A 19,847-nucleotide genomic window follows, 5' to 3' on the forward strand; every position below is an offset into this window, starting at 1 on the left:
AGTCGAAGAGCGAGAGTGAGAGGGTGTTCGATGATACGAAACATTGTTCTATTGGGCGTGTGTGTCATCCCTTTCTATAGGACTGCAACTTCCTATTTTCGATCGTATCTGCAATATAATCCAGTTTCAGGGCTTCAGCTTTATCAGTATTCTCCAGACATTCTGTGTTGTCATCCTAGATAATGAATCTGGATGTCAAGCTGAACCAATAATACAGGTCAATATGATCTATTGTAGAGTTGAAAGTGCAAAGACAAGAGCTTCTACTAATATATACCAGTGATATTGATTTCTTTGAAGACTTGAATTGCTATCTCTATATAAAATTCAGTTGTCTGAAGTCAACCATTGTACCACAACCCTTTTTGTCACATAACATCTATGTAGAGACTTTTTGAAGAAATTACAAATTGACTTAATTCTGAGAAAATGTGGAGACTCCGGAGCTGAAATAGTTTATTGTTTTTCCCTCAATAAACAATAATAATGCCCACAAAAAAGTATCAAGTCAAAAGAACTTTTTCATCATTCACCGTATCAAAGTTTTACACTTAAATCAATCGCTGAAAGTAGATAGAATTATATTTCTTCTGTATGTTTTTCTATAATAATAATATTCAGTTGGCTTTTGTTGGTGGGGATTTCCTGAAGGCAGTCCCACCTCTTTTTCATGTTTTTCTGTAAGTAATGTTGATCTGCTGTTCTGCTTGTTCGTAATTCATCTATTGTTGGTTTTTTCAGGTGGAGAAATGTACTGGTGCCATGTGCACTCTGATGATTCAGCTGTGGAAGGGGGAGAAGGAGGGCGTTGTCCAGGTTTATGGATCTCTACCTCTCGAACAAGAAGTTCGCTTTCCTGTGAGTGATAGATAACAACTGCTTTAGAACTTCATACTTCAATATTACTGTAGAAGAGTTTCATACTACTCATATACAGTTATTCCAATATTGAACATTGATCACTAGGGATTTGAGTTGAAGAGTAGCCTAACTTGGCACTTTCAGATTTATTCCATTTAGATATACAGTATTTTGAAAGAATATTTAAACGATATTGTACGATGTGGCTTTGTAGCGATGATTTGAATGTATGTTTATAAAACTTGGGATCCAAAAATGTTCAAATGTTGGAAGTTATCCAATAGATGTGATAAAACATGAATTACTACAAATCAATATTTCCATCCAAGAACCAACCTCTTATGATGTATACAGTAATGATATTCGCTTTTAATCGAATAGTTTCACCATAGAATCATGCAGGTTCTCCAACCTGTGTAAACCCATAACATGTATGTAGCCTAAGTTAACAGGTATGATTATTTCTAAAAATCAGCTTTGTACTTCTAACACGCATTTCAATGTAGAAGAATCTCAATGATATTGTAAAATAAAATTGCTGGCTTCTACCCAGAACAGGTTCTCTCACTCACTACTCTTTTCGTAGATGGGGTCGTTCCTCGTTACGTGTAGGCCTACAAAACTTTTTTACAATACTCCACTAATCAGAATGAGCAACCAGTGTAGTGTAACAAATATCCTTCTGCCTCCATCCATCTTGATTTAACAAGATTTTCCGAAGATTTATGAAGTTGGATGCCATTTGTCTCCCACTGAGACATCAGCCAGACAGCTGACATCTTGTTCTCACTTATGTCTGAGTAGAACAACTTCGTGTTCCAAAGTTTTCTGACGTTTCGCTTCCAAATTATTCCCTCGATTATATTCTTTTGTTACAATTTATAATTGCAGTAGTTGAATAATAATAAATTTATTGGATTACTTATTATATTCAACGAGGTTGAACCGGTAGAGTGCCAAGTCATTGCATACAGCTTAGCTACTAAACAAATCTACAGTTCTCACTTTTCTGATCAAAAAACTACTTTCTGCCATCCAAATAACAACATAAGTTCCATACGAATATTTCATAACTTCTTGGAAGTTCTTATTGATGCCGGAAAGTTCTCAAACTACACGATAAGCTATGAGAGCAATGTGCGCTTATTCGCAAATCTTCCGTTTCAAATATATGAGCCAATTTTGCTATCCACCAATGTGTCAATGCGATTTATGCGCCTCTATTGTTTACTGATGAATTTACAGCAACTGGTATAATTTTTATTTCATTAATCTCACTGTATTGCCAAGGTCATCGGTTGAAGGAGTCAATATATTATTGCTTATTCCACTCCTATAAAAATATTCCTAGCCTTTGCATTTCCATGAAGAATTATTTCATATTTCTGTTATTTGGAGGAATTCATCTAGATTTTGTCATCTTCCAATTTGCAAAAATTGCAATCATCGACTATAGATGAAGGAGAACTAGGAAAAGTGGGATTGGAAGATAACAAAACCTAGATGAATTCCTCCAAATAACATCAAGATGAAATCATTCTTCATAAGAATTATTGCTTACATTAATTCAAAAATAAAAAACAGAAAATTTTACACTGTTTCCAAAAATAAATTAGAAATATTATTATTCATATTTAAAGTCATTATTGTTCGTGTAAATACCTTCATTATCGCACTCAATTTAATCCTAACCTACCGAGCTGAGCTGTAATTTATTAAATCAAACTGGTTTATAGAGTCTAAGAAGGATATGAAAAATTAAATATAACAGAGGCAGATTTACTAATTAGAGCAGGGCTACGTGAACGGAATCAGTATGAAGATAATGTTTTCCCAGACTAACCCAGAATCGAAACTTGGTCCTTAGAAAGACGAATCGCTCAGCGTTAGAGGATGAAAGAGTATTGGAGGCGAACATAAAATAATAATGATAAATATAAAGAAAATAAAAATCTCAGTACCCTTTTTTTGAAATATTTTATCACAACATGTTTCGGACATTTATGCCATTTTCCCAAAAAAAATCATATTTCATAATTCATGGCATAAATGGCATGTTGTGATAAAATATTTCAAAAAAAGGGTACTGAGATTTTTATTTTCTTTATATTTATATTACAAGTAGCCCTATACAGAAAAGAGATAAATAATAATGATGTTGGCGCTAATGATGATGATGACAATTTTATAGTTGGCCAAGCGAAAATGGGTCTCTCAAGGCCACTGCAATGTTGCCACTGTTGTCCTCACCTCACTCGACCAGTCTATATACATTGACTATATCTCTACACCCTGAACATCACTCTTTCCTTCTCATACCTTCCCTCTTCCTCTTTTCCGTCACTATACCTGTCACAAATTCTTTTGAGCACGTCAGGTTCAAAAGTTCTATTGTGTCATTCTTTGATGTTAGAACAATAACATCCCCCGTTACCTCCTCCGATCATCCCCCATATTCTTCAACATCATGAAATGAAGGAAAGAATATTGTTATGTATAATGTATAACTCTTTCTTGAGTCATGACATCAAGAAATCCAATTTTATAATGATGATTAGATTTTGCTTTATAAATGCAACTACCGGTATTTATAAACTGAGCTATTACTTCATAAAGGTTACTTGAAGACTTTTATAATAATCAATTGGAAGTGGAGTGATGTAATTTTATTTATTATAGTCAATATTCTTGTAGTGCCCACTTCACTCTGCATTTTTCAATTTGCATGAATTCTCATTTGATTCCCATCACACTTCATCCAGGCTTATACATTCATACAATACAATACATTATATCTTCATCCATACAACACATTACAATACATTTGTAAAACTGTGAACTATATTGTCCTCGTCATAGTTAACAAGCCAGAGAAGACAAACAATACTCCCCACAATAACAATACTTCACTATCACACCCTCTCTCACACACACATTCACTTTCTCTCTTACTAGCCACCCTTAGTGCAAAGTGGCAACAGTGTTGGTAGAGACGGGTGGTGGTGTCAAGAGCAAGCTTTGACCTTGAGGGACCCATTTTCGTTTGGCCAACTATAGTGGTGAATTACTGTGGGCCTTTCCAAAATAAGATAAGAGCTGAGCTGCATCTTTATTTACTGTGCCTTCAATTTATTTTTCAGTTTATTCATTCATTCATATCCGTTCAATCAATTCATTTATTCATTCTTTATTTACAATAAGTACATTATCAAAATGATAGGGAGAGGAAAAATAAGGTAACCTTGTGCTATTCCTCTCCCAAATTTAGATAACACATAGTCCGAAATAGGTTAAGTCTTGTAGTTCTTCAATTCACAAAATTGTCAGTCCTCAAGTATTTTCACAAAGTAGATTTTCAAATTTAGATGCTTCAAACTAAACATAGATTAAATATTTCACATTATTATAACTAAAATAGGAAATATTCACATATTAAAAATATAATTATGAAGAATTTCTTCTTCTATCCATTCATTTTTCGAATTTTACACTTACAAGTTATTTAAATTTCCATGTTAGACTATACTTGCATCGGAAGTTGATGACTATAATAATGTTGTGTTTATTGCAGATCACGAGCTGGGCTCTGAAGAGTGTGCTGGAGGAGAAGTGCTGCTACTGTACACCCTACCAGAAGCTGGACGAAGGATTGGTGGATGTGATCAGGAGGAAGACGGCAGAGAGCGCTCACAGCGTGCTGGTGCCCATAGTCAATGCAGACGGCGTCGTCGTCCTCGTCATCTGCCTCCTCTTCCAGCAGGAACAGAGCAAACCTGCACAGAGTCGGCATCAAGCCATCGTCACTGAGTGTTTCAGGTATTTCTATAAACAAAACAACATTACTTTTCAAAACGTAGGTACACTTTGAAATTAATCGATATTGTGAACTACTGTAATGAGTTTTGATTTGCAATCGAAAAGCCATACAAATTTACTTTTCTTGATCCAATAGAATCTTCGATTCTTTCTTCTGCAATCTTAACTTGAATTGCTTTGCTATTACCGTACATCGCTAATCCTGTACATCGCAAATGCGAATTTTGTATTTGAAGGTAATATAAAAGTAAAAGGAATTTCCTCCATAGTCCAATATTACTCCTAAGGAACAAAGTATCATATAGAATTAGTGACCATGGAGGAATTTCCTTTTCCTTTTATATTATCCCTGAAATGCAAAATTTAAAAAACCTCATATATTTACGTCGGCAGGCAATTCAAAAAGGAACATAGGTAGGTACCTCTCAAATTTCATGGAAATCTATTGCCGAGTTTCGCAGTAAATGCGGAATAAACATGGATAAAAACTTACATACAAAAATGAAGAGAAATGCAAAACAATCGATTTGAATCTTAGACCTCACTGCGGTCGGGTGATAGAAATAGCAATCCACATTTCTTATTGTATCTAGAAAAATGAAGCCATGAGTACATAATTTTTGTTTCAACTTTTATGAGAAAAAACAGGAAAAATTTCAAAAATTCACACGCAGAATCAATTTGCCAAAAATTAGATAAGTGAAAACTGTTTTTCTGCATCATATGAATGCGGACAATATCGATCAGTAATAATAGAAATATCAGAAGGCCAAAGATTTCAATAATATAAATATTGACTACAGTGGTCCAATGTGATCAAAATTATAGCATATGCTATTCCATCATTCTTACAAAGATTCCATCAAATTATACAAATTAATTCAAAAATTCTATATTATCAATAATACTTTTATCAGACTCTTCAAACAATCTCTCATTCTTTCCAATTTGGACTATGTCAACGCCAACTGATGGCAATGAATAACCTAAGTTGTAATTTGCAAAAAATCATGAAACACACTAGGATGGAATGTAGGAGATTACCTATCTTAAGTTTGTCTCCCAATTTCATAAATTTATCCAAAAACATTAAATTCTCTCATAATATTAATTGTTTTGTTTAAAGGTGATGTGAGAGACCTCATAAAAGAAATTGTATGTGAGGCCTGCAAATTAACAAAAGCAGAAAGCTGTTCAATGTTTTTATTAGATGACAAAGGATTCCTAGTAGCCAAAGTGTTCGACGGCAAAGAACCAAAAGAGGTGAGTTTTCAATAGAGACTAATATTTTTTCATATAGTATGTTGGTCAATATCCAATTCACGAATAGTTTCTGTCATTCATTCAACAATTCTCTTGCAGATAATAATATAATAATAGTCTAATATATGAACAAAACTATGGATAATAGTAAATATACAAATTCGTGAAATTTTCACATCTATATAAATAAAAATCGAGCCTCAAATTTTCACGTTCAATAAGTTTTTTATGTGTGCACGGAATTTGATTATTTTTCTAGTTGTGGTTGTTATGTTCAGGACCAGGTTTATGGCCTATCAAATTTATAATCCGACTTCAGGACTCTTTCCTACGGTCCTTTAAAGTTTACATGTAATCCTTATGTGAGAATATTTGTGAGCTGGCTACACACAGAAATAAAAATCAGCTGTTATAATTATTGCGTCATCCAACAGCGTCGATAGATAGTAGACAAGAGTGTGTGCTGCTCCATAGCCACCCATGTATTTTATTCTAAAAGCCCGACTAAAAACAAAATGATTGTTCTGTGTGTAACCATCCAACAGTGCAGCCTCAGAATAAAGACATTGCTTTGTTTCGAATAATTGTGCTGTCTTCGGTGTTTAGCGTTAATTGATTTTTAGTAAATTATTTATTTTGGAGTTGGATAAATGAATATTATTTTTTTATCTGTATAAATGAAATCCATTAAAATCCCCCGAAGACAGTTACTTATTCAAATATCAGTTACTCATCCAGTTACATTTATATTATTTACTGTTATTACATATTAATTTTAGTTATTAGTTATATATTCAGTTACTTATTATCAATCGATCTTTTTCAATACTTAATTTACCGAGGATGGTTATAGGCCTATTTTCAATTCTTCAAGATTTCAGTAGGTCAAGTTTTTATTTGGACCCTTGCGGAGCACGAGTTACCTGCAAGTTTTTAATAAAAGTTGGTATTTGAAGTTATTACTGATAAAAGTAATCAATTTTGTACCTGAAATAAGTAAACTCTTCATTTGTAGAGCTTTAATCAAATAAAATTGAACATGACTTTCTACTAGTAACGGATCAACAACATTTGATATTTATGAATGAATCAATGACAACGAAAACATATGGTTTATCATATCATTCTACCCGGCTAGATTTTCGTGTTATCTTAGGGGCAAGATGACGGAGCGACACAGTGGACTCTTGTCCATCAGGGCGACGAATGTGAGCATACTCTGGGTTTGCCTCAATCAATTCAACTTCTTCTACTGATGAATCTTGCTTTGAATTTCGGTTCATTTTCTTATAGACTCCACAATGGCATAGGCTTCTTTCTCAACAGCTGAATGCCTGGTTTCACTTTGGTACAAAGTTCGTGAGAAAAAGGCTACTGGTCGAGAATTTTGTGTTAATGTTGCACCAATTGCAAAATCTGATGCATCTGTCTCAATTATGAATGGTACATTTTCATCAACAAAGAGCAGTACCGCGGAAGCAATTTCATTTTTCAACAATTCCAAAGTTTCCATCTGATCTTGAGATAGAGGGAATTTCTGTATGTGGACAAGGGGGTGAATCTTTTGAGAAAAGTTTTTAATCCATCGGGAGTAATGAGCCAGTAATCCCATGAGTCGTTTCATTTCTTTAGCATTTCTTGGGGGTGGAAAGTTCATGAGTGGTGCAAGGCGTTCTGGGTCAGGTTTAATTTCTCCATGTTTTATCTCATACCCAAGGAACTTCAATGATTTTTTTGAAAATTTACATTTTTCTTCATTTATAGTCAAGCCATACAATTCAATTACTTGTTGAAATTTCTTAAGATTTCTGTCATGTTCTTCTTGATCTGAACCGCAAATGACAACATCATCCAAATAGGCAAAGCAGTCGTTCAAATTCTCTCTTTCTATAAGTCCGTTTATTGTACGTTGGAAGGCAGCTACTCCATTGGTTACTCCGAATGGTATTCGTTTGAACTGATAAAGTTTTCGGCCTACTTCAAAGGCAGTGTAATGTCGTTCATTCTCAAGAATCGGTATTTGATGGTAAGCTGACTTGAAATCTACAGTACTAAAAATGTTGTACTTGGCAATTGTGTTTACAAGATCTTCGATCAATGGGAGAGGGTATGCGTCTAAATTTGTGAATTTATTAATAGTCTGTGAATAGTCTATGACCATTCGTTTCTTCTGTCCATTGGTTACAATGAAAGGCTGGGCACGCCAACTGGACTGGCTTTCCTCAATTATTCCTTCTGTAAGGAGGCGATTGACCTCATTCTTCATGAATTCATAGTCATCTTGTGGGTGTCTTCTGGATCGGGTAGTTATTGGGTGGCAATCGGGAGTCAAGTCATTGAAAAGGAACATGGTTTTATCATGGCCTCCACCAAGAGGCAATCTTTCAAGGGTGGTGTGGTTGTAGAATTATTATCTATTACAAGAGGCTGTTTATTACCATTGAATGCTAAACTTATTGTAGAGTGATTCATCAAAAAATCGTGACCAAGTATCACATTGCAACAGCATTCTTTTAATACCAAGAGTTTAATATTGTTGTATTCATTTCCTTTGTACACAATATTGCTATAAACACATGCTTTTGTAGCGGTGTTATGTTGAACAGATGCAAATCTTATAAAACAAGAATCTGATGCAGTTTTAAATTTATTTGTTTTTGCAAATTTTTCATCAATAAAACTGGCAACACTTCCGGTATCAATAAGAGCTGGTGTATTTATTCCATTCACCGAAACAATAATATTGTAGCTTTAGAAAGATTACTGGCTATACCAGCTGCAGTAATAGTTGACGTAGTTAGTTTTTCTTTGAGCGTTTTACTTTTACACACATGGGAAAAGTGTCCAATTCGGGAACATTTATGACAAGTCTTTCCTATTGCAGGACATTCTTGAGAATTTGAGTGTTTTTTATATCCGCAACGTTGGCATTGAACGGATTTCTCTACAATTGCCTGTCGAATTTGGGTTACAGCATTAACATCTGAGAAAGATTCACTCAAGCTTATGTTTTTATTTTCTTCAACAGAGTTTGTATAACAAGTACTTATAAAGGAGTCGGCATATGTTTTTGCGGATTCAAGAACACGTGCTTGGGAAACGGTTTCTTGTAGACTCAAATCTCCTTGTTGAAAAAGTTTCTCTTTAATTTCAATAGAACATAACCCTGAAACAAGAGCATCTCTAATATGCTCGTTTTTGTTTTCTTCGGCTGACACTCTAGTGAAGTTACATGATAAGCTTAATCTTTTTAGTTCAGAATAGTAGTGATCAATGGACTCACCTATTTGTTGTTTTGCATTAGCAAGGCAGTATCGTGCATAAATTTCGTTCTTTGGTTTAACGAACATATCTTCCAACATGGATATAGTTTCTTCATATGAAGTATAGCTTTCCACAATTTCGTATAAAGCAGGTGATAAGAAGTTTACCAATATTTTCATTTTGTCTTTGGTTGTCGTTCCTTCTAAGAAATTTTCGAACGTCTTTTTCCAATGTTTCCACTCTGCTCTCTCTGCCGTAGGCGAATCTGGGTCGATAGATAATTCCTTTGGCTTGAGAAACTTGTCAATATGTGATTCCATCTTATCTTCTTCGTAGTTTACGGTTTTCAATCGTTTTTGTCTTTTTCTTTGTCGGCATTTTATTTGATTAAATTGAAATAAGTAAACTCTTCATTTGTAGAGTACCATTGATTTCTATCGAAACCCTCGATTCCTCAATTATAATTCTGACATCAGGGTTCATCGTGACTCACCAATTATTTAAAAAGTTTGTGAAGCAATTCATTTTCCAAGGTCACGCATTAGATTTTTCATAAAAGTTTAAATCCCCTGCATGTTTTGAGTAAAGCTGCGTTTACACCAAAGGTATTAACAAAATGTTAATAGCTTAATCCTTATAGATTCTATTAGATTGAACGGAACTTGACAAACACATATGTTCATCATGTGTATGATAATTTATGTTCAATCTTATAGAATCTATACGAATTAAGTTATTCTCATTGTGGTAATAACTTTGGTGTAAACGCAGCTTAAGTGAAAGGAGTGAACGGGGAAGCACATGTGATTTATGCAAAAAGATAGCATAGCTTAAACTACACGTCGATTAATTGATATGCGTGATCAATTAATTTTCTCAGTTATGATTTTATCGTACACGCACATGAAAGAGTATGCAGATTATTTGGGCAATAAAAGATAATAGGATGGTCTGGATTTGAGGATTGTTAGTATATGGGTTATAGATTTTGAGGTGTGCATCAAGTTAGTCATGAGATGCATCAACTATTTGGCGGTACGAAGTTCGCCGGGCCAGCTAGTTTAAAATAAAAGTTGACCATATAAGTTAAGTCAATCAAATTTTTATATGAGGTAATAAACTTTATGAATGATCCTTGAATAATTTTCTAAAAAAATTATCAGTCTTACTAGATAATTACAAGAATCAAGAAACTGGAAAAACTTATTCATTTTCCTCACATTTATATCATTTTTATAATCGGTTCACTCATTTTGAGCTTTATATTTTAATATTAATTATGTTCAAGGTTTCTAATATATTAAGGTTTCTATATCTTTGAAAAAAAATTGAAAAAGACCAGTTGTTAATTGTTTTGGCTCAATAAATTGAATTTAAATACATTTTAATGTTATTCTCTATCAAGTGCTACAGATTCCAATGTTTTTGCATGATTTCAACATATGAACAACATTTGAAAAATTGATGTATTGTAAAGTATTCTGAGTTCATTTCGGCTTTAATAATGTCGTTCTCCAATGAATATTGGTTTTCAATCCTATTGATATTGTGTTCCGAGTATATTGTTGAAACTTTTGTGTTTTCAAATGCATGAAATGAGACGTTTGTAATTGCTGATTTCAGGAGGTGAAATTGAAAGCGGAGCAAGGTGTAGCGGGGCATGTGGCTTCAACCGGAAAACTCATCAATATTCGTGATGCGTACTCCCATCCGCTTTTCTATAATGCTATCGACCAACAAACTGGGTTTAGAACAAGGTCAGTTGACAATTTGCATTATCCAATTTTAACTCGGAATTGCCAAAAATATGTGCTCGAACTATAGTAGAATAATAATAAGGTTTTCCAACAAACTAATTCGAATGACACAACAGTCAGTAACCACTGATTAATCAATAATTTCAATTTAGAATTGATTAGTAAAAGTGTTTCAGTGTATATGACAATGTACAAATGTATTCCATTATAATATAGAGTTTTACTGAACCAATTCACCTACATTAGAAAACCCATTTCTATGTCTGCTGTGAATTAACGAATTCTAATTGAACTACCCGCAACGCAAATTGCAATTTTCTACCGTCGAATATGTTCAATCTAGTGTTAGAGTGAGTACTGTTAGGTGTCAATTATTAGTAGGCTATGTTATAATATGCAGATAGATTAAAGCCCGTATGGAGAACAGTAGTAGTAGTATGTAGGCCAAAATATCATTTATTATCGCTAATGAGTTTCCAAAATTTAAAACTGGCTCTACATCTGTCAACATTTATAATTTCAAATATCTAATGACTTGATAGTAGTAGCTCTTAGATGCATGTTGCTTTTGCAATGTTGCATAATCAGATTAATGACATTTGGTACTTACCCTGAGATGAATTTGGCTCTTAATTTTAGAATTAGTATATCACGTTCTATTATTGTGTCAACTGTTGGAAGTGTACCTTAGATGGAACATTGTTGTAGTGATTTTTCTATTACAACAATTTTCTTTTCCACTTTATTTTGTAATTTCATCTCATCTCACCCTCTTATCATTTCCAGAAATAATTGATCCTTGTAAAATGTTATCGTCGTATATCCTTCAATTTTTATTTGTCGACTGTAATGGATCTTTGAATATTTTTATTTTCATTAAAAATTAAGTGACATCTAAGTTGTGTTGAGTGTGATGCTGTGGTAGGCTATTTACCCACAATAAAAAGTGGTTGGCAATCTATATTTGTGCTCTTTAAACATAATTTGATATAATTTGTATCAATTGAACATGGTCTCCACTTTAACTGAATAAGATACCGTATCTATTTCCCCGATTCCTGCAGCATAGATAACTTACTATTTTACAGTTTTTACAGTCAAGAAGAGGCTACAAACAACGTTATAACCTATCCCTACTTCAATATCATACTTCTTATTTCTCAGCAATCATCGTATATCTTTGAATACTCTGATAGCTGTTGATGCAACTAGGAACTTGAATCATGTTTAATATTTCAAGACTCCCATATTAAATGCATGTCGATTCCTCTGTATATCTGATTGGGTAATAATTAAGTTTTATTTATTTATTTATTCGTGGACATATTTATTTATTTTATTTTTTTGTTTCATTCTTCAAACAATTTTCTAAGGGTGTTATCTCAATGTGATACGTATGTGTGCAAGTTTACGTCGAATCATGCATAAGCCGAAAAACAAAATTTGAAAGGTGCCATTAAAACACGTTGTGACTTGCATGTAGCTGCTCACACCAAACGCACCAACAAGTGCAAGCGTTCTGTGTGAGTGTTGCTATATTGTCCTTTCCAGATGTTATTTCTCATCTCCAAAGCTTGGTCACGCAAAACAAAGCGTGCACTTGCACGTATACGCATCCAATGTGATCACACACTAACTTATCGTCAAGTTTCAGAATCAGAAATTGTATATTGAAATGTATGCTTATTTCTCCATGGAATTGTTGTTTCAGGAATATACTGTGCTTTCCGATAATAAACAAGGACAAGGTGATTGGTGTGGTTGAGCTGTGCAACAAGAAGGATGGCTACCACTTTGATGTGTTTGACGAGGAAGTGGCCATGGCTTTCAGTGTATATTGTGGCATCAGCATAATGCACAGTCTGGTCTACAAGAGAGTGCAGGACGCGCAGGCGCGCAACAAATTGTCCAACGAACTGATGATCTATCACATGAAGGTTATTAATAATAAAAAATAAATAAATAGATAAATGGCCTTTATCTAATTATTCCATAAAAAAGACATTATACAAGAAAATCATTGTAGGCATTTTTACCCCATTCCAAAGTGCCGTCTGGGGGATATTGATAATAATTATTTTCAGTATAAAACCTACTACACAGGGTGTTTTGTACACCCTTATGTCCACAATATTATTTATCTATTTATTATTAGATGAAATTAAATAATATCTAATTGATTAAATATTTTAAATCAAAAACCTGAAAAAAATATTTATATGAGTTGAGGTTTCAAGTGATTTTTGAATAGAAACTATTTGAACGATAATCTTTTTAATATCATTACTAAGGTTTACAAGTCATCAGCTCAAAATATCACTCGGTTCCCAGAGCACTGTCTAAATGATCCATGAGTGAGCTGTTATATTTTTATAATATCATTACTCAGGTTTCCAAGTCCAAAAAATCACTCGCTTCCCAGAGCATTTCAGAATAGTCCATTAGTGAGCTGCTTCAATGAACATAAGGATACTATCAATTCGCATTATTTTTGAAGCTATTCTAGAACATTTTGATCAATATTAAAACCCTCATCCATAGTTGAATTTAAACTCTTAGAATGATTCTATCATTATTTTGAAAGATAATTATAAATATCATTCATTTTGGTCAATTTACCTATTAAATGTTGAGGCGATGTTCTTTTTTTAATTCTGATGCCAATCAGTTCATTTTTCTTGTTATTTGATATTTTGATTTTTGCTAGTTTTCAAAGTGATTGTAATCAATATCAACAATATAACTTACGACTTTTTCCAATAGTTATGTAGTCGTCATAAAAATAATCATTCATCTCTGAAGGAATGCTGTGACTTAATAAATTATTTTGAATTGCATTACTACAATAAAAAACCATATTTTTCCCAGAGATAAAGGATTGCTCTATAATTGAATATAATAGATATAAAATCTAATCTTTTTTCTTTCTTGATAATATGATCTTCCTGTTAGTCCTAGCCTATGAGTTGTGAGAATATGAAATGTTGTTCACGATTTGTCAATCATTTCATTATTTGAAATTCGTTACTCCTTTCCGATGATTGTAATATTGTAATAATACTTGAATTCATTTTCAGGTTGCTGATGAAGACGTCAGACAGTTGACCAACTGTCGTGAAGATCATATTCTAGCCTTTCCTGAATTCTTCGATTTTTCCTTTCCTACTCGAACTATACCAAGGAAAGTGACAGTCCATATTGCATTTCAGATGTTTGAAGTTCTAGGGTTTGTGAAACGATTTCAGATTGACCGAGACCATCTCGCTAAGTAAGTACATTATAAAATCGTAGTGTTTGTAATTATTTATTTAATTCATCCTAATATGTAATTATTGAGGTTGTTACTGATTCATTCGTTTCGAAAATAACTCAACTTCTATTAGTTGATCAATTTTGTGATTTATGGCTGAAATTAAATCACTAATGGGATTGTACTTTTGATAGGTTCCTGTTGTATATACAAAGAGGCTACAGAGACACGCCCTATCACAACTGGGATCATGCGTTCTCTGTCTTTCATCTCCTTTGCCTTCTCCTTAGGAATTTGAACCTAATTGAAAAAGGTCATCTAACGTAAGTAAAACAATGTTTTCTAACAATCTTCTAAAACAATGCAAAGTGACTGTAAACATAACTCTGTATACCATACTTTACCAGCCATGGAAGTTTTAAAGCATAAAAATACAAGCTTTGAGATGGGCTATACAGTCTGCACTGAAATTTAGCTCACTTTCAAGAATTTTATCAGTTGATTCACTCTCCATGACGAACTGCTAGTTGATAATTCGTTTTTGAACTATTTTTGACGACACTACAGTTTAATTTTTTAATAATAGTTATTAAAAACTAATACTCACGTCTGGAGGGCTTCCGGATTTTCAAAAACGACTTATATTTTGATGAGAAATGAAGAATGCATTTCACAAGCAAAAAACTCATGTGGGTAGTATTTGCAATAAAAATAATTGGCCATACATTCATGAAGATCATATTCTAGTCGTTCCTGAATTAAAATCAGTGCCTCTGGTGACAGACTGATGAAGCTCATCCTCGGGAATGAAAATCATCCCTCATTTCTCATCAAAAAGTGAGTGTTTGTTTTTCAATTTACGTAGAAACACAGTATCTAGACTACTATTAAAACTTTTTAACATCATTTTTTCAGTTTGATAACATAGTATTTGTTGATGTTTTTCATGACAAAACACTATTTAATAATTTCTAACTATATAATAAGTTTAGGAACTGTGTATCTTTTTCAATATTAAAAAAACACTCACTTCTTATGATGAAACGAGGAAAGCATTTCACTCCTAAGGAGGAGCTTCATCAGCCTAATGATCAAGCTGGTCTTCCGAGAAGTGAAATGCTCAGGAGTGAAATGCTTCTCATAAAAGTAAGTGTTTTTTTTAAATATTTATTTATTTATTACATTTACAATCACAAATCATTATTACAATATAATATGATTGGGAGAAGACAACAGGCATAGCCCAAAACTGTCTTCTCCCAAATTTTTACAAATAAAAGTTTCAAAAAAGAATAAGGTTATTTCAAAAAATATTTCAAATTTATTTCTCAAAAAACATACACAATTATAATAATATAATATTATACCATCTAAAAATAATACAAGAAAAATACTATTAAATATATAAAATGAACCCAAAACTGCAGTATATTTTTTTATGTCCATCTATGTTTAAGGAGTAGCCTACAAGGTAAAACCTGTGCATAGACCTAAGTTGCAGTAATATATTTATTCAATATAAACTAAGAAATTAAACCAAAATAAGAACAAAGATTAGTGGAATGATTAGTAGAGTGGATTAGTGTTTTGATTACACTTTTCGCTCCAAACAGTCCAATTTCCATTCCAAAACTAATGACTAAACTAAAAATTTCGATATTTAAAAACAAAAATATTTCACTTAGCCTAAATCTCTACAAATTAAAAATTGTTGCGTAATTTTGCAAAATTTTGAGTCAGAAAAGAAACACAACTTCACTATTTTCACAGCTAAGATACTAAGATATACAGTGTCTAAACTACAACAAAATTATATATATATATATATATATATATATATATATATATATAGTGTTTCGTCAAAAAAAAACAACATAAATACTATTTGTGTAGCAAGCTACAATTTTCAACGATCAAATAGGATGGTTATGGAGAAGGAATATGACGTTTTTACAGTCATAGACATGATAATGGTGTTTGATGAATAATGGTGATGTGCAGATTTGTTGCAGATGTGGTTAATGGTGTGTGGTGTGGTTGTGTTGTGACAGGTGGGTGCAAGGGCTGGCACTGGTGGTGTCGGCCGTCTGCCATGACATCGACCACCGCGGCACCAACAACCAGTTTCAAATGGCCTCCGGAACCATCCTCGCCAGTCTCTACAGCTCCGAGGGCTCTGTCATGGAGGTACAATACGCCAAAATTCTCTTCCATCAGTATGTGAATGTTTTGGAGAATTCGGACGCAGTTCAATGCATGGGGTCCTATTTTCAGCGTTCTTGATACCTTGATAATGGCATACCTTGATACATATGACAATAGGATACCTTGAGTATCATTATACGTTTCAATTTCCTTGATAACTTACCTTAGTAGCCTTCGCAGAAATGGGACTCACTTTCTAGAAAAGCTTCCGGATTTCTAAAAACATGTAAGTAGGCTACTCTTGAACAGTGAAATTAAAAGTGAAAATTTCTCTTAAAAATTGAAATTTGATTTTGCTTTGCATAATCACATTATTCGAGTTGGGTGAATTAGCTCTCTAGTGAGGTCCAAGTTATAATGACAGTGAAGAAAGATGGGAGAACTGCGTTTCCGATTCTCTGCCTTGCCACTGCCTTCTATAGAAGATTGCTGATACCTGTACGGTATACATAAAGTAATGTTAACTGTTCATCCTAATTGAAAGTAATTTATTATATTTTATTTGCTATGATAATTATTTTCGATTATTTAATAATAAATGTCTATGATTGAGATTAGAATTTTGTAAATTAATTATATTTCTAGATGGTTGAAAAATTATCTGGAAACTTTGCAGAGCTAGAAAACGATAGCGTTATCTGCTTTGTCGAATGATAGAAAAGGATAGCAACACCAATGTTAAATCAAATACTATAATATTATCACGTGGACCTCACTATAGAAGTGAGATCATTTGGCTCGGAATCGTTGAATTCGGAATCATTCGTGATCATTTTGGCACATTTTTTGTTAATTTTTCGTATTATTCAATAAGAAGAGTAGGTATTCTTTGTCTTTTTTCACTTGAACTTTCCTATATTCAATTAAATCTCTTAAGATGTATGACATTATCAACTTTTCTTCCTTGAGTTACTTCTCAAAGAAATATTGAATCTTAAATAAGAAACTAAATAATTAATAAATAATAAATTTAACTCTTCAATATCAACACATAACTGACGATGATGGCATGAGATTTGAACTATGTATCATTGTTGCAAATAAAAATATCTTAGTAGGAGACTGGCCAAGTACAGAACCATAAGTATTGCCTTTTTATATATTACGTAACAATAATATCCTTAATCTTTTAAAAAATGTTCGAATTTTATCTATTATCTCACTTGATGAATGTCAGTGATCGCCACCAATTATTACTCAGATAATAAAATGCATGTTGATGATCGCAAGTTTCAAGAAAAAAATAATACAAACAAGGCTATGTAAATTCTCCACGTTCTCTTTGTCCATGAAATTTATTATTTACTTTATTCTATCGAGTGTGTTCCGGTATACAATGTCCTATCTTTCTTTTACAGAGGCATCACGTCTCGCAAACCATGTGCATCCTAAACACTGAAGATTGCAATATTGTCAGTCATCTAAATGAACAGGAATATAAGTCATTCATTGATCTCGTATCACGTCTAATCATAGGTAAGTTTCTAATAAATATAAAAAATTTAAGTATTTTCAAGTTTGAGTTATTAGAATAATTATATCATAGCTCGTTTTTTATGGTAACCCCATCCGAAAATTCTTCACCCTATTTGGATTTTTGGATTTTATGAGAACAAAGAAAGGTGTTACAAATTAACTTAAATGATTAACATGCATAACAAACTAGATTTACAAATTAACTTGATTACCGTACTTGATTTACATCACTTGATTATTTAATTTACATTATTCTATTTACTATTAACATGATTAACAAATCAACATTAATCTTCTACCCTCTAATCGCAAATTTTCTACTTAATAAATACCGACTATTTTGATTGTTCTATTTCGAGTGTTGTACAGAGTATGATGTCAACCAAACGGTTATGGGGAGATTTTAGATGTAGACAATAAATGTATCATTGTTCAATTACTTCTAAGGAAGAGAAGTAACCTGCAAAAATATAAAAGGAATAATATATTTAAATAATTTGAGATATTTCATTTTTCTCTATAAAAGGAATAGATATTTATAAAATTCTTTAGAGTTGGTAGATGGATTCTTAGTCTTATCATCACTCACAACTCTGTGGGTACCGTATAATCACGTCTCAAAAAACGACATTATGATTAATTTCATCCATCTCTCATCATATTATATTATCACACCAAACTACTGACTATTGAGAAAAATAGTAACAAACACATGCAATATCGTGCAGTTAGTTATTATCACTCGACAATCTATTCAACATTTTTGTATCTCATGCTTCAACTCTAAACCACGCCTTATGAATAATATAAATTTCAATATCTTCATTCAGTCACCAATTCAATCTAAATTCATTTTGTCAGCATAGCAGTAGTGTAATCTATACATCTTTTATAGCAATTCCAATTTCAATGATTATTTATTGTTAATTGTATAGGCTACTATAATTTTGTTTAATATTAACTGTTTTATTTGAAAATGTCGATTTCAATTATCTTCATTTACTAATTACTAATCCAATCTAAAATTGATGAGTAGCTTGATAATTTATTATATAATCTGGAAATACATATACCTATTCATAACAATTTTAATTATCCAAATCAAATCAAAATTTTTTATTCACAATACAAACAGTTGAGGGTCCTGCCAAACCCAAAGGTTTTTCGGCGGGTGCCCAGTTGCAGGAAAAAATGAGTTACAAAAGATAAATAAACTTAGACAAAATAAATATTACACTTCAAAGATTCTAAGTAAAAAATGAAAGAAAACTAATACAAAATGCAAAAATAAAATAAGAAATATGCATCAGATTTTGATACAGAATTAATAAAAAAAGAGAAAAATGAAAATTTATTAGAAAGGAATGAAATAATAAGGAAAAGGGAAAAATTGTTTTACACAAGTAATAGTACATTTTTATCGTTGAGGCAGGCGGCTATTATATTAATAAGCTATATATCCTATTATATTGAGCGAGCAATTTCTGTATATATTTATATGGTTATCTGGTTATATGGGTATATATTTATTTTCAACGGATCTCGAAAACGGCTCTAACGATCTTCACAAAATTTGGAACATAGTAGGTTTATGATATAAAAATTCGATTGCACCAGGTCTCATCCCTGGGAAAACTCGCTGAACGACATTAAAAGGATAATTCATCCTTGGCTGAAACAGCTGAGACTTTCCTCGTCTGTGGATAGTAAAAAGTGAGCGAGTGATTCTGTGGAAAACCAAAATATCGCATCCCCGAAATTCATAGCCAGCTGTAAAATATAAACACGATAATTTTAGAGAATTGTGTTCTGTTTATCAATAAATAAAAATAACGAGCGAAACCACTACCTCCGTAAACAAAGCCATAGTGCATTCGTGTGACGTCAGCACAGGTAGGGCTCCTACACCAATCAAAACACTAGCTGATATAGATCAGCTGAAATCAACGAATTTT

At 32.6% G+C, this 19,847-nt stretch overlaps 1 protein-coding gene across 1 annotated transcript in view; it reads left to right on the forward strand.

Moving 5' to 3' along the window:
* LOC111062493 (cGMP-dependent 3',5'-cyclic phosphodiesterase-like) overlaps window positions 1-19,847 on the forward strand; it is a 49,427-nt gene that overhangs the window by 27,657 nt on the left and 1,923 nt on the right. The window contains exons 3-11 of the mRNA XM_039429419.1: window positions 742-858; window positions 4,433-4,714; window positions 5,755-5,940; window positions 10,828-10,961; window positions 12,673-12,898; window positions 14,039-14,229; window positions 14,406-14,534; window positions 16,263-16,398; window positions 17,775-17,892. Coding sequence (XP_039285353.1) covers window positions 742-858; window positions 4,433-4,714; window positions 5,755-5,940; window positions 10,828-10,961; window positions 12,673-12,898; window positions 14,039-14,229; window positions 14,406-14,534; window positions 16,263-16,398; window positions 17,775-17,892 — 1,519 coding nt within the window. The remainder of the gene's footprint in view (window positions 1-741; window positions 859-4,432; window positions 4,715-5,754; window positions 5,941-10,827; window positions 10,962-12,672; window positions 12,899-14,038; window positions 14,230-14,405; window positions 14,535-16,262; window positions 16,399-17,774; window positions 17,893-19,847) is intronic.

The sequence above is a fragment of the Nilaparvata lugens genome, chromosome 5 (genome assembly GCF_014356525.2).
Source record: "Nilaparvata lugens isolate BPH chromosome 5, ASM1435652v1, whole genome shotgun sequence".
Taxonomy (NCBI): domain Eukaryota; kingdom Metazoa; phylum Arthropoda; class Insecta; order Hemiptera; family Delphacidae; genus Nilaparvata; species Nilaparvata lugens.